This window comes from Adiantum capillus-veneris, chromosome 6, assembly GCF_014529385.1.
Source record: "Adiantum capillus-veneris isolate H3 chromosome 6, ASM1452938v2, whole genome shotgun sequence".
In the NCBI taxonomy this organism is placed as follows: Eukaryota; Viridiplantae; Streptophyta; class Polypodiopsida; order Polypodiales; family Pteridaceae; genus Adiantum; species Adiantum capillus-veneris.
Window position 1 is genome coordinate 74,383,838 of NC_140936.1, and position 21,288 is coordinate 74,405,125.

General features: G+C 45.2%; 2 protein-coding genes across 4 annotated transcripts in view; both read left to right on the forward strand.

Moving 5' to 3' along the window:
- Positions 1-20,840, forward strand: part of LOC147455702 (uncharacterized) — an 84,334-nt gene extending 63,494 nt beyond the window's left edge. The window contains exons 2-3 of one of the 3 annotated variants that reach the window (XM_086515316.1): positions 13,962-14,185; positions 20,527-20,840. In XM_086515316.1, coding sequence (XP_086371442.1) covers positions 13,962-14,185; positions 20,527-20,587 — 285 coding nt within the window. In that variant the 3' untranslated portion in view covers positions 20,588-20,840. Of the gene's footprint in view, positions 1-12,581; positions 13,237-13,961; positions 14,186-20,526 lie in introns of those variants that run through there. The other 2 variants (XR_015188497.1, XM_086515315.1) reach the window with 2 other exon arrangements.
- On the forward strand, positions 9,780-11,148 carry LOC147455703 (uncharacterized). Its single transcript, XM_086515314.1, has one exon. It carries the CDS (start codon positions 10,045-10,047, stop codon positions 11,053-11,055), a length of 1,011 nt encoding a protein of 336 aa, XP_086371440.1. The 5' UTR covers positions 9,780-10,044; the 3' UTR covers positions 11,056-11,148.
- Positions 20,841-21,288: the final 448 nt, after the last annotated feature.

Sequence of the window (21,288 nt, forward strand, 5' to 3'; positions counted from 1 at the left end):
TTTAACATTTTTTCACTTATTTATTAAGTGACTTTTGTTGGGTACTCAGTAGGGCAAATTGGGTAAGTTAATTTATAAGCAAACCCAAGTTAGCACAAATTGGCAGATGAGCAAAGACACAGGAGGCTTCCCCAAGCAACAGGTGTCCCACCCTCTCTCAGCAGAACCCTCTCCATTCCCTTGGCGAGGCCAGTCTCACCAAGCCAGCGTTTTCAGCATAGACTGCCTCTCCCTTCCTGGCGTTTTCCACAGCTTGCCTTCTCCAGCTAGGTTCCCTCTTTCCCTGGCGTTTTTACCTTCACTTGCAGCAGCTCCACAGATTTACTAACGCTAGGTAGCAGTTGCAGGCTCTCATCGTTTTCAGCCATCAGAATTGCAGCAACAGTTAGCCCCTTCAATCTGTATAGGATCAGCGTTTTGTCGACATCTTTCAGCCCATAAAAACATAGCAGGCATGCAGCGTTTTTGTCCTCTACTGTCAGCGTTTTACAGCAGGGATTAAAGCAAGTAAAACTCAGCCCATTTGCCGGAGGTTATCAGCAGATATAGTAGCGTTTGTTCTCACCAAATCAGCCCCGACAAAACAGTCATTTTCAGCCATAAAACCATCAGGAAAACAGTCATTTTCAGCCACGAAGAAGGTCACAGATTTCAGCCTAAGTCACCGTCGTCATCATTGTCATTGGCATAGTCCCATTGCATCAGTCCATTGCATTTGCATTGTGCGCTTTTGTCCAATCAAGTAGACCACTCTCGCCAACGAGAGTGGGGCCTTCGGAGGAGGGTTTTACAACCTCTCGGTGTGGTATCTTTTCTCTCTCCTTCTCTCAGTCTCATTCACGTGCACGCACGATATCCACTTACTTTGTTCGTGATCATAGCACTCTCCACAAAACGGAAAGCTCTCTCTTTCCCTAAGAACTAAAAGGAACCTTGAGCAAATAAAGATCACTAATCTTGAGAAAATACAACATTCATTCCGCTGCACCTTACATCCTTCTTCCTTGTTTTCAGGGAGGATTGGGGATCATAGACCCAGCACAACAGAGCAAAGCCCTTCTTGGGAAGTTTATCGTCAGAGGACTTCTTCTAGGAGAGGAGGCTTGGGAAGGAGTTCTTGCTTCAGCGGCTTAGTGCTAGGGTGCCTCAGGTTGGAGGCCTCTGGTGACCCTCGACTAGATGGATTTTCAAGAAATGCGCAGAGTTGCTTGAGCAAGAGACTGGAGGACCGCTTCGTTGTGAGTTTGCTTCGATCTTGGGAGCAACTTCGGAGAGGTCTGGAGTAGCGTCAGCCTACTTGCACGGAGGAGCGCCTGAGACAACACCTTGTTTGGAACCCCATGGTGAGCACTCAGAGAGGCCACTTGGTTGGTAGTCGGCCTCATGTTTCTTGTGGTCCAATGCTTGAGGGTCTAGCACGCACTTTAGGTGACTGGCTATAGTTTTCAAGCTTGTCAAAAGAGCTTCATGGCATTCAGCTACAAGCATGTGTCAGGACATCTTAGAGGCAGTACCAGCTGAGTGGCTCACACCTCTCGAGTCAGCAACGCCCAGATAGATGGGGGCCTTCACGCGACTGGAGGTTCTCATCTCAATTCGGGCTTGCTCAGAGACTATACCCTCCTTGTTTTTTGAGCTACGGGACGAGGGATGCTTACACCGAGTTGTAGTAGAGTCCCCACAGGTGGCACAATGCCGTTTTTAGAGAGTCCGAGTGGTGGGTATCTGTGGGAGGACTTGTGTCATAGATCCCGACCCAGCAGCTCTTGAGACTGGCCACTGGAGACTCTGGGCTTGGGAGAGCTGTCCACTGGCACGAGTACACTGGGATCCTGGAGAGTGGCTTTGGAGGGACCCTTTCTCCTCAGCAGACCATCCAGGTGTTCCTTTCTTTCAATACACTGTTCGACTGGGACATCACATACTGGCAACGCAGAGAGAGGCTCGTCTTGCTGCAGCACCTCATTGGCAGTAGGAGGGTCTCACAGCTGAGTTCTTGGCAGCTTTTTGGGAGAGGTTGTGGGACTCCAAACAGCCGAGGCGAGTCACTTTGTTCCAGTGGTTGGTTGCACATAGAGCTACAGCAGTTAGGAGCTGGCTTGTACATAGTGGTCTCTCGGTCGCATGTGCAGCTTGTGACCATCTTGTGGAGGGTCAGCATCACTGTCTTTGGGACTGTCCTTTGGCACAACAGGTGTGGGCGGCAAGAAATGCGGCCTTGGAGGTCAATCGTACCGCTCAAAGATTGGCTTTAGAAACTGAGCGTGAAGCTCAACGAGAGCTATGCACTCAAGAATTGCTTCGACAAGCACTAGCCTCAAAGATTGAACCACCCAAAGATCATGGGAGTTCCTCAAGTGGTGCAAGCCACGACGCGGATTCCAAGCACCCAGTACAGAAAAGCTGATTTTCAGTAAGTATGATGGTAAGATGGATGCTACGGTTATTCATTCTTGGTTGCATCAATTCAATGCTTATTTTGGGACAACTAAGAAAACAGGAAATAACAAAGTTTTGACGAAAGCTATGTATCTTGCCGGTGATGCCATTAATTGGTACCATGCATGGCAAGAGGCACTGCTAGCCGCGCACCTAGAGGCAGCCGATGATTTAACGGTCCTCTCTTTTAGTTGGGCTGATTTCCAAGACAAGCTCAAGGCGCGGTTTATGCCACCTCAGTACCTTGCACGATTGAAGGACGATTGGCGCTCTCTCAAGCAAACGGTATGCCGGTTGTCCTTTTCTAATCGTGTTTTGCAGCTAGACACTCAATTACGAAAATCGGATGATGAGCACAAAGAGGCTTTTCTCTTTGGATTGGACGAGTACATCAAGTACTATGTCGAGGTACTCGATCCAATCGATCTCAACAAGGCGGTAGCGATTGCTCTCGCACAGGAGATGAAGCATAACAAGGGAAAGCCTAAGGAGAACAAGACTTCCACAAGTACCTCACAGACTTCTCAGAATCCTCAGAACGGTAAGAATGATAACTCTTCTAACCAATCTTTCAACAGTCTCTCATCAAAGAATTCTTCCAATGAATCTAAGGGTAAGGCTAACACAATTGCTAAACCTAAACTTACTCCAGATGAAAAGGTAGCACAAGGAATTGTAGGAGGATACATCACGCCGGAAGAACAAAGCACTTATTCTAAGGAAGGTCGTTGTTTTCATTGTCACATTAAGGGTCACATAAAAAGAACATGTCGTAAGCTTGAATCGAATGAATCTAAAGAACCCACAGCACCTACTTTCTCTGTCAATGCAATGAATGATAACACGATTGTGCCCAAAGTTTCTCAAGACCCTCCCATTGATGATTCTCTCATTAAATGTTATGGTCGTACGTTGGGGCACCATTTTGTCATATTGTTTGATCCAAGTATTATGCATGATGTGATCAGTTTCTCTCTTGTTGAGAGAGCCGGCCTCGAAGTTAGTCCGAGATCCTCTATCGAGGTCTTTGGCTTTCGTCCCGGTATGGACACTCTCATCACAGAGGAGTGCCTTGATGTGTTGTTTGGAATTCAACAGACTTCCTTCACTAGAACATTTGTTGTTTCTCCTCTCTCAGGATGTGATATGATTTTGGGCAGTCGATGGTTTCGTGATAATGATGCTCTCATGAAATTTGCGACTAACACTAAAACTCTCAATGCAGACAGTGATTCTCCTATTGTCATTCATGGAGAGGACTTTGCTCCCTCTCCATCTCTCATTGCTAATACACAGGACAAGGTTGAAAGGATTCAGGATAGAGATTCTCTCAATCTCTTTTTCTCCACAGCATGACAGAGAGAACTTGCATGATTATGAGAAGCATGATGACTTGAATGATAATGATTTGGATGATAAAGACAAACATGATGATTTGCATGATGAAGATGTGATTTCTCACAAGCATGATGAGTTGCATGAAGATGATGTGATTGTTCACAAGGATGATATGTTAGTGGAAGCTCTTCCTAGCGAAGCTAACCTTGTTGTAGATTCAATAATCGATCTTGGCTCTTGAGCCTAGGTCCAAAGAACCCCCTCAAGAAGAAGCAATCTTGGCTCTCGAGCTTTGGTCCAAAGAACCCTCACAGGAAGTATTATGTGTTCACATGATTGATATGCATGCATTGTTCGAGTGTCTCATTCGTGATGGTTTCCTGTATTTTAGTCAACATCGTTATGTGATCCCTTTTCCTAGGCATTACATATTGTATGTGGAGCACGTTTCTATCATGGATGAGCACGAATGTATGCGGATTGTTCATGAAAAGCTGAAGAGTATGTATGTAAGGAAGTCACATTCCATGTCTCTTCCTTGGTATGACACAGTACCCGAAAGAGCACATAAAAGTGTGAGCACCAAGCATGGGCATTTCCGTTGTGAATTGCCACAATTGATTGCTCTAGATCTTAAGAGAAAGATTCGAGCACATTGTTTGCATGTGTTTGATGAACGGGTTGTCACTCCGTCTCTATGTTCATCTACATACACAATCTTTAGAGAAGACAAGATGTTTTTCCTTCACTTTACATGGAATGGGTATGTTCATGGTTTTGTGTTGGAGATGGTTTGAGGAATTTTCAGCCATGGAGATTCTTGAAGATGGAAGAAGCACAACTCTATACGAAGTTGAAGCATCAAAAGAGCCACTGAAGACTTTGTGTCGTTTTCGGCGCGGCCCAAAGAAGCAAGCGTTGCAGACCTTTATGAAGTTCAAGTACCGTACGACCCACACATCAGAGTGGGCCGACGAAGAGTCCCTACTAGGATTCCGGATGCTGTTGGCGATCTCCCTCGACGCCATACAGTTCGGTACCAGTACGTCACTTTGAAAAGGAGGGGATGTCACGTGACATATCCCACCCCTATGTGTCCGTGGACAAGCTATACCACAGCAGGGTTTAGTCAGTCCAGTCAAGTATAGATTAGCAATGATCTGGCACTTTTGTGAGTCTACTCGTAGACCGTGCATGCCCAGTCACCGAGTGTAGATGCATATCCTCTGGTTGCACACCGCATAAGCATAAGCATTTCCATCAGATTCCATCAGAGTCAGTTTGGGAATTTTTCAAGTGACTTTATCCCATTTTCCCTATTTTTGACATTTTCACTTATTTATTAAGTGACTTTTGTTGGGTACTCAGTAGGGCAAATAGGGTAAGTTAATATATAAGCAAACCCAAGTTAGCAGAATTTGGCAGATGAGCAAAGAGCACAACAGGCTTCCCCAAGCAGCAGGTGTTCCCTCCCTCTCTCAACAAGACCTGCCCAAGTCATCCCCTCGGTGAGCCATCCTCAGCATTTAGCATCGCCATCCACTCCCTCCCTTGGGCGTTTTCTCCCACAGCAAAGCATCGCCATCAAGCCTCTATGCTGGCGTTTTTCCCCCCTACAGCCACTTCAGCTAATAGCGTTTTTGGACTCAGACACTTCAGCCCATTTAGCGTTTTTTGACTCAGCAAACTTCAGCCAATGCAAGGATTTACTAACGCTAGCAAGTACCTGTCATTTCAGCGTTTTTCAACATGGGAAGTTTTGCCATAGCCAGCGTTTTTTCACCCTTTAGCAACAGCAGCAAAACGCAGCAAGAAAGAGACTTATCATCAACGTTTTTGTCTTCAGCATGACCCTCGACACACCCACCATATTCAGCCATAAAGTAACAGTGAAACAATCATTTTTCAGCCCCGAAACAACCATGAAATTCAGCCAATAGAATATCCCAGGTTTCAGCCCTAAGTCGTCGTCATCATCACCGTCGTCGTCATCGGCATAGTCCAAGTTGCATCAGTCCATTGCATACGCATTGTACACCTTTGTGCAATCAAAGTAGACCACTCTCGTCTACGAGAGTGGGGCCTTCGGAGGAGGGTTTTACAACCTCTCGGGTGTCATATCTCTTCTCTCTCCTTCTCTCAGTCTCATACACTTGCACGCACAATATCCACTCACTTTGTTTGTGATCATAGCACTCTCCATAAAGACGGAAGGCTCTCTCCTTCCCTAAGAACTAAAAGGAACCTTGAGCAATATAGATCACTAATCTTGAGAAAATACAACATTCATTCCACTGCACCTTACATCGAGGCTCACCGTGTACCACCAGCAAAGACTGTTCAGGATCTTTGGCTAGAGCTGATCCATACTCTCAGAGGACAGTTTGAGAGACTCTAGGGTAGCTTCGACTGCATGCGGGAGCGCAGAGAGGCTTTCCTTCAACTCTGGCGTCCTGGCCTTTTTTCACCATGGTCCAGGGTGTGCTCAGATGACACTACCGTCCACTTGTGTGGCTTTTCCCTCCCATCTCTTGATTTAGCCTCATTGTACAAATGCTGTTTTTTCATTGGGAGAGTCTCCCCATCATGATTGTTGTAGCCCTCTCCTGTAGAGGTGGTTGTAAGCCCTATGGGCAGTTTCATAAACTAATAGAAGGATCTTTTTCTCGGATTTTTTTTTTTGTGGAAGACGTTGATCTTCACGGCTGAAATCTACTAACGCTAGGCTAATGTGGATGCTGAAAATTGGAAACGCTGATGGGCTGAAATCGATGGTATTGGTTGAAAAACGTTGATTGTGGATGTTGAAAACGCTGATGATGAAGGCCTGAAAATGCTGGGACCTGGTTGGTACTTGTTCTTGCCTTCAAGTGTGACCCCAGGGTCACCTATGTGGCAAGGAAAAGCTGGGTCGAGCAGCACTCTATTAGCCTCCACGATCATGATAAAAAATGCCAAAGTCACTTATTATTAAAATGACTTAAGAGACTGTTCACACACCTATATGCTGAAGGACTGTATTGTGCAACAGAGGGCATGCAACTATGGCCTGCGTGGACATGCATGTCCTGCTAGAGGCTCACAAAGTGCTAGGCTAGATCCTCACAAAGGACGTTAGACTGTAGCAGAAGCTTGTCTACGTGACGCATGTGCAGTGCGCATGTGACATCCCCCTGTTAAAGGTGAGACACAATTGTCGAACTTCGTCCTGTGGATACTTTCTAGACTTCTTATGTTGATTGCTTCTGATGCTTGTGGCTGCATGAACCGATGAAAACTTCTCCAAACTTGTGGATACTGTGGATGTAGGTATTGTTGCGATGTAAACACCGACCATACGAGTTACTAGGTAGCCTTACTACTATTGCAGAATACTAGCGTTGATGCCGACTTTGCCTTGCGAGCAAGTATTACCACTCAAATAGCCTTGTCGTGAAAACATTGCGGGTAAAGATGAAGGGTAGGTGTCACGTGCACACCTAACCCTATGTGCATGTGGACAAGCTGCAACTCCTATTTCTAGGGTTTAGGACATCCTAGGAAGTGTTCTGGCAACCTTGTGAGCCTGTATGCAAAACGTGCATGTCCAGGTAGCTGCTTACCCTCTGATTGCACAACTCATGATCACTAGCATCATTACCTTGTACCAAGCATGAGCATTTTTTTACTGCATGAACCCTTTTTGGCAGACTGCATATGAACCACCTCTTAAAGTCACTTTATTATTTAAGTGACTTATGGCACTCCAATTCGTGGGATTTCAGCTAGGTTGCTTGACCCAGGACTTTACACCTATATATGAAGGCCATGGGGCGCTTGGAGAAGGCAGAAGATAGAGAGTAGACATAGGAGCAGAATAGCCAAGCAGTGCTCATGGTTCCCAGATTCTCTAGCGTTTTCTCAGTTGAAGTACCATCGTTTTGGCATCAGCATTTGCAGCCAGCAGCGTTTTTGCCTTGCATCGTCGTACCGCCGTAGTACACCAATCATATCCACCTTGCCTCCCCGCGGTCAATCTTCCCATCCCGAGAAGCACAGTGTTTTCATCTTTCAGCCCTTCGTTTAGCCAGTGTTTTTTAGTTTTCAGCCAGCGTTGTCGTCATCGACGATAGATCAGCCCGCTACCTCGCTGCATGTGCCAGAGCCCATCATCATCCCTAGCGTTCTTAGATTTCAACCCTTAGCCTCGACCTTGTCGCCGACACCGTCGTCGTCGTCGACATCATCATCATGGTCGACATTGTCGTCGTCAAGTACCACAACATCGAGAACCATTGTACTAGACTTTTTGCAAATTAAAGCAAATACCTCTCTAGCAATAGAGAGGGGGTCCTTGGTGGGGGGTTTGGGACCCCATCTGGTGTCATCTCTTCTCTCTCTCTAGCACTCTCGAGTCTCAGCACTATTTATTCACAGTTTCCACTCTTTTGTTTTGGTCATTGCACATTCTCTCACTAAGTAAGGAAGGCATTCCCTTTCTCTAAGTATAAGGAACCTTGAGCACTCACTGTTCACTCATCTTGAGCTTACACTATCATTCACTTCCGCTGCACATTACATTGGTATCAGAGCTCTTTGGCAGTTTTGGGTATCATAACTCAAGCAAAGAATCACGAAGAACTACATAATTTTTTTTTGCTTACTATGATCGCACGTAACCCAAGACCACTTGGGCGTGTCGATCCCTAATCTATGTTTTTGAAGAGTGGCAAGTAACCCAAGAAAGAAGGGCTTGTCCAGCCTCCCCTCGTTCCTCTTTTCCATTCACATTGAGAACGGACCTTGCACTTAGCGGCAGGCCAATTGACGTGAGGTGGGAAAAAGAGACCTTGGTGGGAGTGCAAGGTCGCCAAGGGGTGCACGATGGGCGACCACCTCCCTACTCAAGGGATGGAGCCAATAACCACTAACCACTAACCACTTCAAAAGTTATATGGTCCAATCAGCTTAAACTTGCACCTTGTGTGGACAACTTCAACGAGCTAAGAACCCTGGCCAGCAGGAAGGAGTTGAGCTTGGTAAGAGAAAAGACTTTTTAAACGTAGATTGCAAGCCACGAACCCAAGAACCTTAAGAACCTCAAGAGCCTCAAAAACTCAAGAACCAAAGAACCCAAAGTATCAAAGAACTCATGGTCATCACTCGAAGCGGAATGGATACTTTGTGTGAAGGTGATGAGAGTGGAGTTGGAGGAGACAAAGTTTCTACACCAAGAGGATTGTTCCCAGATCCTTCCCCATCTACACCACTTGTTGTACATCTACGCCACTTGTTGTACCAAGCCCTATGGAGACTTTGGTCAAGTCGATGAGTGAGATGATTGCTACGACAAGAGACTCAACGTGTCGCATTAGATAGAGACCGTGAAGAATGAAGGGCAACTATGGAGCTTGAAGCACGTGAAGCGCAACGCATAGCGGATGAAGAAAGAAGGGCAGCTATGGAGCTCGAGCGTCAGCAAGCACTCAAGGCTCAACGTCCATTGGCCGAAGAAAAGCGAGCGGCTATGGAGTTAGAGTGAGAGGTGCAGAGGGACCAACGCATGCAGGAGTTGGTCAGGGTTGTCCACGTCCGTCGAACGTTCCGTCCCGTCCGTCCCGTCCGGGTTTCGTCCGATCAAAAAAAAAGTGACCGTTGGCGGACTTTTTTGACTGTTTTTACAGCCGTTTTGTAGCGCCACGTGCTGGCAGTTTTTGAACGTTAAAAATTGAACGTTGGGGGCCTTGGAGCCTTGGCCCTTGGGGCATCATAAGCCAATGTGCCATCCCCCCCCCCCCCCCCCCCCCCCCCCCCCCCCCAACATCCACACACACACACAAAGCCACATGGGCTATGGCCATGGCACATGGAATTTGAATTTTGAAGCATGGTCTGTCTTTAACCCCCTTCTCCCTCTCTCCTCAAAACCTATATAAGGTTGCCCACCCTCTCTTCTTCTCCATATATCCCTCAAGCTCTCATTCATCTCCTTCCCTACTCAAGCTCCCGCAAGCTCTCTCCATTCATCAAGGGCCAAGGCTTCAAGCTTTGGCACTCCATCAAGGCTTCAAGCTTTGGCACTCCATCAAGTCTTCAAGCTCTCCATTACTCCTTCAAGCTCCCTTCATCTCCTTCAAGCTCTCCATTGTTCCTTCAAGGCTCAAGCTTTCTTCATCTCCTTCAAGCTCTCCATTATTCCTTAAGCTCCCTTCATCTCCATCCATCTCCTTCAAGCTCTCCATTACTCTAAAGTTCTCTCATCACTCCCCATCCCTCAAGCTCTCCATAATGCCGCCCGCTCTTCATGAAGCCTTCAACAAGCATTGCCGCTACTTTGAAAGGGTGAAGAACAAGCAAAATGTTTGCAAATGGTATTGCAAATATTGCCCGAAGACCATGACCTCAAGCTCCACCCGCCTTATCATCCACTTGACCAAGGTGGGAGGGGAAGCGGGTCCTTGTCCGAATATCCCCGACGACATTCTCCAAGAGTGCAAAGCAAAGTATCTCCCCTTGAAGAGGCGCAAGGCGGTTGCAAAGGCATCGGAGGAGGTGGTTCCGCCCGACCATGATCTCTCCGATTCGGGAGAGGATGCTTCTCCATCAATGTCCGTTGCATCCGGCGGCGCTACCATGGCCTCCACCGAGGGTGGTAGCGTCTCAAAGAAGAGCAAAAGAAGTCATGGTGGGTGGCCTCCAAAGCAAGCTACTCTTGCACAAACGGTGGGTGGAACTTCCGGTCCATTGTCTTTCCTCAAAGAGAGGCAACGACAAGCGGAGATAGAGATTGCACGCACCATCATTGAGTGCAATCTCTCTTTTCATATTCTTCGCACGGATCGTTGGAAACGCATGGTGAAGGCTATTGCCGCGGTTGGTCCATGCGAAGGGTGGACGGGAGTGTCATACCATGACATGCGCACCAAAAAGCTTGATGAAGAGAGGGCACGAATCGACAAGTCTCTTGACCCCGTGCGTGCCGGATGGGTAAAGTATGGTTGCTCTATTCTCACCGATGGATGGAGTGACCGCAAGAAGAGGGGAATCATTAATATCCTTGTCTCATGCCCTCTTGGCACCTACTTCTTGCGAGCGGTTGATGCGGGAGCAAGGGGGAAAAAGGTCACGGGTGCCTTCATTTACTGCCACATTCGTCAAGCCATAAAAGAGGTAAAATTTTTGATTCCACTCTCAAGTATCTACTATTTTCAATTTTGTCTTTTGCCTTGGCTCTTCTCACTTTCCCTTCTTTCTCCATATGTAGATCGGTCCAAGCAACGTCATTCAAGTAATCACTGACAATGCCTCCAATTGTGTTTCCATGGCCAAAAAGTTAGAGGCGGAGTATCCACACATAGTATGGACTCCATGTGCATCACATTGCATTGACCTCCTCTTGGAGGACATTGGCGACCTACCTTGGGTAAAGGACATTCTATCCCAAGCCCTCTCCATCGTCAACTTCATCAACAAAAATGTGAGAGTACTTGCGATATATCGCACTTACTCCGTCTTGGAGTTGAAGAAGCCTTCCGCAACACGCTTTGCCGCTATGTGGCTCCTCCTTGAGTGCCTCTATGATGTGCAAACCAACTTGCAAAAGAAAATGGTCTCGGATGAGTTCAAAGCATGGATTGAAGAAGAGACCCAATCATCCCAACAAGATGCAAAGGCCATCCAACGGCTTTGCTTGAAGGAGGAGTTTTGGTAAGAGGTCAAGGGTCTTGTCATGGTGGTATTGCCATTGTATAAGGTGCTTCGGATGACCGACATGGAAGGGTCTACCATAGGTCTCCTTTACCACTTCATGGAGGAGGCTTACAAGGAGATTGAGAGATCCACCATTCTTGATGGAGCACCCGATGGTTCACGGTAAACATATCACCTTATGATTTATGTACATTGTAAGTTGTCTTTTTCTATCTACGGTTCTACCCTTCCATGCTTGACTATCTTTCTCTCTCTCTTTGTAGTGATGTGTTGGAGGACTCTCCAAAGAGAGATGACATTCTCTTCCTTGTTAAATAGCGGTGGGATTGGATGAGGCGACCAATTCATGGCTTTGCCGCCCTCTTGCATTCGGCTTTCAAAAAGCCATCAATCTTTGCGGATCAAGCACTTCAAGAGGAGCGCGACAAGTACCTTCCGAAGATACTCAATGAAGAACACCATGGAGAGTTTCTCCAAGAGCTCATCAACTATGGAGACCAAAGAGGCACGGCATTCGCTTCCTCGGTGTGTTGGAAGAGGGATTCGTTAGTGAAGCCTCTTTTTTGGTGGGAATGTTTTGGCTATCAATTGCCTCACCTTCAAAGGGTGCCATTGAGGGTTCTTGGACAGGTATATCATATATATTAATAATTATACATAATACCATACCATAAATTATAAATTTATAATCTCAATCATGTCATCATTTGACATTCATCATTCATGTGACATGTCACATAAGTCACCTCTCAATTGAAAATTCCCACAATTCAAATCTCATGCCTCTCTTCTATCATCTATGTGCTCTAGGATTGCTCATCGGGTGCATGTGAGCGGAATTGGTCGGCGTATTCTTTTATACACACCAAGATCCGCAACAAGCTTTCTACGAAGCAATTGGAGCGGCTTATCTATTGTCGCTCCAATTTACGCATGTTGAGGTCCATGCACGAGATGCCAATGGCTAGGCAAGTAATTGAGTTGGCTACATCATACTCTTTATTTATGCTTTCACATGTATGATGTAATATGTATGATGTATCATGTGCTCATATTTTTGGCATACCAAATTGCTAACTCCATTAATCTTCTTGCATGTTGTAAATGACAAATAGGTGAATGTAGATGAATGCAAGCTCTCCATTGAGACTCTTAAGAGTCTCAACAAAGATCGCGATCCAGAGGAGGAGCAAATATTTCGAGACCTCTACTTGGAGTTGGAGGAGATTGATCGCTGTGTCTCTCGCACACGGTCCCGCAAGAAGGTGGTTGTGCAAGCTTTGGCAACTACAGGTAGAGGAGCTTCCACTTTGGTTGCTCGTGGGAGTGGAAGAGCGTCGACACGGACACCGAGGACCTATGTGCGGCGAGGCTCGGGTAGCGGATCTACTATGGCGGACACCACTTTGGAGAATGTGTCCATTTCGAGACCTGCGGATCCTAGAGAGCCAGAGTTTGATGATGAGGGCAACATCCTTAGTGAGGGAGATTATAGTCTTGCATCTAGTGCATCTGATGCAAGTAGTGATGAGGATGATGCAGCTACCTCTAGCTCAAGCTCTAGCTCAAGCTCGGACCACAACTCCGGTGATGAGAGCGATATGAGCACTTAGAACTCTCTCTTTATGCTTTAAAGTTTGTACCCATGGGCCATGAGACTATGAGTTGTGTCACTACTTTTTTGCACTACTTTTTGTCACTTGTATCTCTCGAGCCTCGACTCTCTACTTATGTAATGAATTATGAAATCAAATGCAATCATGATCATCTTTTTTCGAACATTGCCGTTTCCAATGTCCATGGCCAAATCTTTAATGTTCTTACTTGTAAGACATTTCCTTTGAGTTGTATGTACTTAATACTAAGTAGTTACTCATAATAGAGTAAAAGCTCTGAAAAATATATGATTTATTTTTTTGCATCGTACGTTACGTCAACGTACGTCTAATTTTTTTTAGTTCGATTAGTACCGCACGTCTTCGTACGTGTAACCATCGTACGTGACCGTACGTGTCAACTATGGAGTTGGTCCTACAGGTACTCTCCACGAAGAGCGAGCCACTCAAGGAGACCGGCGAGTCATCCCGTAGCACAGGTAGAGGCGACGACTCCAACAATCCAGTCATTGAGAAGTTGACGTTCAGTAAGTATGATGGTAAGATTGAGGCTTCTGTGATTCATTCTTGGTTGCATCACTTTAATGGTTACTTTGCGACTAACAAGAAAACATTAAGCAACAATAAAGTTTTGATTGTTGCGATGTATCTAGTGGGTGATGCCATCAAGTGGTTTCAATCTTGGCAGGAGTCACAGTCGGCTGAGCATCTTGAGCATGCCGAGGAAAGCGTAACCCTCTCTTACATTTAGGGCAAGTTCCAAGACAAGCTCAAGGCTCGCTTTATGCCACCGTAGTACCTAGATCGGTTAAAAGAAGATTGGCGTGGTCTTAAGCAAAATGGCACTCCGGTAATGTCTTTCTCTAACCGTATTTGTAGATTGGCGTTCAATTGCGCAAATCGGATGTTGAACAAAAGGAGGCTTTCCTTTTCGGGTTGGATGAGTATATCAAGTTCGATGTGCCACTTGCAAGTCTTCAACCCTACGGACTACAATGCCACTGTGGTGATAGCTCTCGCCCAATAAATGAAGCAACAAAGGCATGCCAACAGAGAACGAGTCGTCTCAAAGTACCTCGCCAAACCCTCAAAACCACCGAATGGTAAGAACGATAAGCATAACGGTAACGCTTCTTCTCAATCTTCCTCTACACCTAGAGCACATGACTCTCACAATGAAAATAAAGGAAAGGCTAAATCTGAAGATAAACTTAAGTTGACATCTGATGAAAATTCTGCTCAAGGAATCTTAGGAGGATGGTTAACTCTTGAAGAACGAGCCCTTTATGGTAAAGAAGGAAGATGCTTTCAATGTCATACTAAGGGTCATGTAAAAAAAGATTGTCCTAAGAAAGCACTCCCAAAAGCAACCACAAAATCCACATCTTCTGTAAGCATCTTGATTATCCCGAAAAATACATTACATGTCTGATGAGCACCTTGATGAATCTCTCGTTAAATGTTATGGGCATGTGAATGGTCAACGTGTTGTGGTTTTGTTTGACTCTGGTAGTATGCATGATGTGGTTAGTGATTCTTTTGTAAACTGGGCTCGCCTAGAAGCTATTCCAACGGCTCTTATTGAGGTGTCTGGTTTCGCTCTCAGCATGCACTCTTTAATCACACAAGAATGTCTTAGTGTGTTAGTTTATGTTCAACAGATATCTTTTCATCGTAAATTTGTTGTTTCTCCTCTCTCAAGATGTGATATGATTTTCGGCATTAAATGGTTTTCGTCAGCACAATCCACAAATTAGTTGGAAAGAAAACACGCCCACTCTCTCACCGGTAGGTTCCTCTCCCGTGGTTAACCGCGGTGAGCAGGGCCTTCATTCTCTACCTCTCATTTCTCATGTGCAAGCTAAGCGTGAGTTACGATGAGGAGCTCAAGCGGCATTCATTTATGCCACTCAAGTGAAGCAGGATCTTAAGACCCCTGAACGATACTCAGGTTTGTTTAAAAAGTATGAGCGATGATCTTCCACCTCATCTCTCCCGAGCGCCTTGAGGATCATCGCATTGAACTTATGGAGGGAGCACAGCCAGTCAATAAGGCTTCTTACCGTATGAACAAGTCTCAAGAAGCAGAGTTAGAGCGACAACTCACTGAGTTAGTGGCAAAGGATTCATACGCCCTAGTGTAAGTCCTTTTGCTACTCCTATTTTGTTTGTGAAAGATGGGTCTTCTCGTTTGTGTGTAGATTAAAGGGCACTCAACAAGATGACCGTCAAAAACAAGTTTCTGATGCTTCGCATTGAGTATATCCTCAATAGGCTCAATGGCGCGAAGGTTTTCAACAAAGTCGATCTCAAAAGTGGATACCATCAGGTAAGGGTACTCAAGGGTGACCTCTACAAGACCGCTTTCCGCTTGGAGCGGGGGCAATGAGAGTATGTTGTTATTCCTTTTGGATTGACAGATGCCGTGGGTACTTTCAACCGTCTCATGGTAGGTCATTTTGGTGACATGATTGGTGTATGTGCGTTTATTTCCTAGATGACATTCTCATTTTTTGGGCATCATGGAAACAATATGAAAGAGATGTAGAAAGGGTATTGGCTTGTTTAGATGAGTGTCAGCTGTACATTGCAGCTAAGAAGTCAGAATTTTTTCGAATTAAAGCTACTTATCTGGGCTATATCATTTCTGCAGATGGTGTCAGGTTGGACCCCGCGAAGGTAGAGCAGGTTTGTAATTGGGATTTGCTCAAAGCAGCCTATGATGTGCGTTCTTTTTTAGGTCCGTGTCAGGCATATACTTCCTATATAAAGAATTTTGCACGCATTGCCACACCCAATGACCGATGTTTTGAAAGGGGTGAAAACTCACCGACAACGTATTGTTTTGTCCGAGGCAGCCGTTGAGGCTCTCAAGGTTGTGGTGACTGAGATTCCGTGTCTCATCCTTGTCTCTTGGGATGCCCTTTGTCACAAAGCGGGCACCATGTGCCAATAGAAAAGAGCAGACATAACAGACTTTTAGCACTTCAGTAACAACTGAACTGAGAGAGAGAGAGACGACACGCGACACGGAGTGGTGAAATTCCACCCCAGAGTATTGGCCCCAAACCTTGGCGTCCCTTTCGGTGTTTCTTTATATTGCATCAACACAGTACAAGCCGGTACTCTAGACTTTGTACCTTCTCCAGGAAGCATGCCAGAGAATGAGCCCTAGCCTCATATTTAAAGGCCCTTGGCCTAAAAGGCAATTACAGTGAAAAGCCTTCAAACTTAAAAGCCTCTGGTCCAAAAGCAAAGCCAAAAAGCTGTCAGCGTAAATCACGAAAATCCGTACATCTTGCCACGTCATCAGTCAATGCAATTTTTGGAAATCTCCCTGTTGCCCTTAGGACTAGGGTTAGGGTTTTTGGAGTTTTAGGGTTAGGGTTTCCAGAATTAGGGTTTGAAGGTTTTAGGGTTAGGGTTTTCAAAATTAGGGTTTTTGCAGTTAGGGTTTTGGCATAAATTAGGGTTTGAGCAGTTAGGGTTTTTGGCAAACATTAGGGTTAGGGTTTTTGCTCTCGGGCAGCCACGTCATCACTTTGTGACAGTTTAGGCCTCTCGACCACATGTGTAAGATGGCTCTATTCTTCAAGCTTTGACACGTCAGCAGTTTGTTACACCTTTTGAGGTATGGACGGATGCGAGCAATATCGCCATAGGAGCTGTGCTACAACAACATGGCCGTCCAGTTGCATTTCTTAGTAGAGAGTTAAACAATGCTGAAAAGAATTATTCTGTGTACGATAAAGAACTTCTCTTTGTCATTCATTCTCTCAAGCATTAGAAGCATGTTTTGTATGGTATAATAGTAGAGAGTTTACTGTTTGTAGTGATCATCAAGCCCTCAAATGGCTTTAGTCTATGCCTAGTGCACAATGGAGTGACTGCCAGACACGGTGGTCTCAGTTTTTGGAGCAATTTGGAGGTTTGATTGATTATGTTCTTGGTGTTGCAGATGCGCTAAGTCGCAAAGGACAGATCTTGGCTCTTGAGTCAAGCTCAGCTGTTTCCATTCAAGGAGTCTCTTTTGACAAATAACCAGTATGTAGATTCCGAGTTTGGTAAGCAATGGTTGTAGGCTCTTGCTTCCTAAGGGACCAACAACTATCTTATTCGTGAGGGTCTTTCGTATTTTGTCACCGTCTTTGTGTGTTGCCTCTCTTAGGCAAGGCATATTGCATGATGCACATGATGCACTCACGGGTGGGCACGGAGGCATGAATACCACTTTAGAAAAAATTGAAAGATTCTTTTATTCGCCTAAAATGCGAAAAGATGTGTTGAAGTATGTCACACAGTTTCTATTTGTCAAAAGGTAAAAGCCCTAAGGATTAAGCAGCAAGGCCTCTTGCTACCGTGCCTATTCCCGAAGGCCCATTTCAGGACATTAATGCACAACGTTTTCCATGTTTCTTGGTTGAAGTTGTTTCAGTCATTTTTGAAGAAGATGAACTCGAGATCATTGATGAAGGAGAAGTCATGGACCTGCAATAGATTTTGCTGCATCAATTTTGGCATGGATCAAAGAAACAAGCACGATAGTAACTTTTGAAGTTCAAGGATCGAGGAACCTATGAGGCATTGTGGGTTGATGAAGCTTTCTTCACAGATTACCTTGAGTTGTTGGCGGACTACAAAAAAGCCATGCATCGCGGTACTAGTACCTCACCTTGACAAGGGGGGAATGTAACGTGCACATCTAACCCTATGTGCATGTGGACAAGCTGTAACTCCTACTTCTAGGGTTTAGAATAGCTTAAGAAGTGTTCTAGCAACCTTGTGAGCCTGTACGCAGGACGTGTATGTCCAAGCACTTAGAGTAGCTGCATACCCTTTGATTGCACAACCCATGATCACTAGCATCATTATCCAGTACCTAGCATGAGCATTTTTTACCGCATGCACCCTTTTTTGCAAATTGCATATGAACCACCTCTTAAAGTCACTTTATTATATAAGTGACTTACGACACTCCAAATCGTGGGATTTTAGCCTGGCTCCTTGACCCAGGACTTTGCACATATATATGAAGCCCATGGGGCGTTTGGAGAAGGCAGAAGATAGAGAGCAGACACATGAGCACAATAACCAAGCAATGCTCGTAGTTCCCAGACTCTCTAGCGTTTTCTCAGCAGAGTAGCTAGCAATGTTTTTGCCTTGCATCGGCGTACCGTTGCAGTACACCATCAGATCCACCTTGCCTCGCCGCGGTCAGTCTTTCCATCGCAACAAGGATAGTGTTTTCAATGTTCAGCCCTCAATTCAACTAGTGTTTTCAGTTTTCAGCCATCGACAGATCATCCGGCTACTTCATTGCATGTGCCAGATCCCATCAGCATCCCTAGCGTTTTCAGATTTCAGCCCCTTCACCTCGACCTCATTACCGACATCGTCTTCATCACCATCGTTGACATCGTCATCGTCAAGTACCACAACCTCTAGAACTATTGTACGAGACTTAGTGCAATCTAAAGCAAAAACCTCTCTAGCAATAGAGACAGAGGCCCTTGGAGAGGGGTTTGGGACCCCATTTGGTGTCGTCTTCTCTCTGTCTCTCAGCACTATTTATTCACAATTTCCACTCTCTTTTGTTTTGGTCATTGCACATTCTCTCACTAAGTAATGACAGTTCTGTGGACAAGCTGTAACTCCTACTTCTAAGGTTTAGGTCAGCCAAGGAAGTATTATGGCACCCTTTTGAGCTTGTACGTAGGACGAGCATGTCTAGGCACTTAGATTAGTTGCATACCCTTTGATTGCACAACCCATTATTACCTAAGCATAAGCATTTCACTCAGCATAAGCAATTCACCACATGTGAACCACCTCTTGTCCGCCTGTGAACCCACCCTTATACGTTACTTAATTAATGTGTCTTTGGGCGTTTTTAATAAATCGTGGGCTGTCCTTGTAGCTACTTGACCCAACATTATGCACCTATTTATGCGGTTCTAAGGGCGCCAGGCCCTAGAATAGAGCAGGGTAGTAGAAGAGCTTCTCTAGTACCAGCAGGACCAACACTTGGTTTTGCTGGTTTCTTCAGCCCCTTGCATGAGCGATTTCAGAAACCAAAAACACCAACATCTCTTCAGCTCTTGACCAGCAATCAACCCTCATCATCGCCGTCAGCATTCCGTCGCTGCAACAGATCATCAGCAACCAGTTTTCAACCCTCAGATACCTCAGCGTTTTCAGTTTTCAGCCATTTTTCTCTTCAACGTTTTGAGTTTTCAGCAAATCGCCATCCTCGACGATAGCAGATCAGCCCATAGCCTCGTTGCAGTGGTAGACCTCAGCCAGTATCCCTAGCATTTTCAATTTCAGCCCTTTAGCCTCGCAGTCTCAGCACTTACGGCAAGCATCAACGTCTTCGTCGTCATTGTCTCATCATCGTCGTCGTCGTCACCAAGCATCTCAGCATCTAGAACCATTGTACCAAAGTTTGTGCAATCTAAAGCAAATACCTCTCTAGCAATAGAGAGGGGTGCCGTTGGAGGGGGGTTTGGGACCCCATCTAGTCTCTCTCTCTCTCTCTCTCTCTCTCTCTCTCTCTCTCTCTCTCTCACAACACCTTCACTCGCAATTTGCATTCTCTCTTGTTTTGGTCTATTGTACGAAGGGTGGGAATGCCTAATAAGTCCGGAGTTGGGCTTGAAGATTCTTCAATAACAATTTCCAAAAGAGCCCAAGTGCCCTGTCTCCTCTTTGGTAGGACCGGTGTGCTTTCAGAAAATCACACGCCTGTTGCTTTGGTACCACTGTTTAGGAATGGGCATCCCAAGTCGGGAATGGGACACGACACATCAGAGAATCACTCAAAATACTTCACAACTTTAAAATCACAGTTCAATTTGGTTGACATGGCCCGGCGTAGTTCTATGCCGAGAGAGATTGGCCCCAAAGACCGTTTCTTTTATATTAATCTTTGAGCAAAGTACAATTCCCGAAGGGTCCTCTACTCTTAGACTCTACGTCCAGATGCTCTGAGAAGTGAGACCCCCTTGGGTTTATTTATTCTTATAAGGGATGCCAAAAGCAGAGCCCTAAAAGTAGTGAGAAATTCCAAACTCCGAGCAAACTTTTTCGAGCAATGAAAAAATCGAGCGAGCTAATGAAAGGCAATTTATCAAAACACACATAACCAAGAGTTCTTGTAACTCACTCATTTATATAAGTCCCTTATTTATTCACTTGAGAGACTAAATAAATTGGTGCTAGACCTCCTAAAGATGGCAGTTAAATTTAAGAATGATATGTTAACCAAGAGGTAGGTGCTAGCAAGCTTGACAATGGATAACTCTTGATCTTGTTCTTTCTTGTGTTTTTTGTTAGCAAGTAAAAGAAACCTCGTAGCTTTTCCATTGTCCAAAGGAATTTTGTAAGTTTGTGAAAATCATTTTTTCTAAACATTAGTCTAACATCGCTGACATGGTGTCTGCAGGCCTTCCTGTGCATCAATGCTCGACATTGCAAGCCCCTCCCCACTTTTGCACTATATTTGAGTATTTTTCAACTCTTTGCTCATGGGGCAACCTTCTTAGTTGACTATCGTGAATATTTTTATTTGTTGCTATTTGTTGACCACTATCAGTATCCTTTTTGAGTTTTATTTAGCTTTAATGAGGAATCTACCAAGATCTTAAAAGACAAAATTGAGGGTCAACATGCAGGTAAGAAATTTTTCGTTGCTTCGACTATTACATGCTTGTCTCCCTACGTTTCTTGAAAGGGAGAATCTTAATAAAATCCATTAATATTTTTTTTCCCTACTTTTCTAATCCCCCCCCTCTGTCTTTCTCTCTCATCATGCATGCAATAAACATTGACTCTAGAGTCTAGATCCTCTATTTGCACGCAAAAAACCTCTCTCTCTCTCTCTCTCTCTCTCTCTCACACACACACACACACACACACACACACACACACACACACACACAATGTGCAACACTTCTTTGATGATTCTATGGCTATTCATGCGATGTAGCTTACACAAAAAAAAGACCCTACTCCTTCTCAGTAAGGTTGTCCGCCACCACATCCACATCTAGTACTGCCACCACAATCCTCCATCGCAAAGATTGTTGGGAGGCAAGGGCTATAACATTTGTTTTTTTTGAGAGGTAACTCTCTCTCTCTTTCTCTGTGTCTCTCTCTCTCTCTCTCTCTCTCTCTCTCTCTCTCTTAACCGTATGTGGTCTTACTG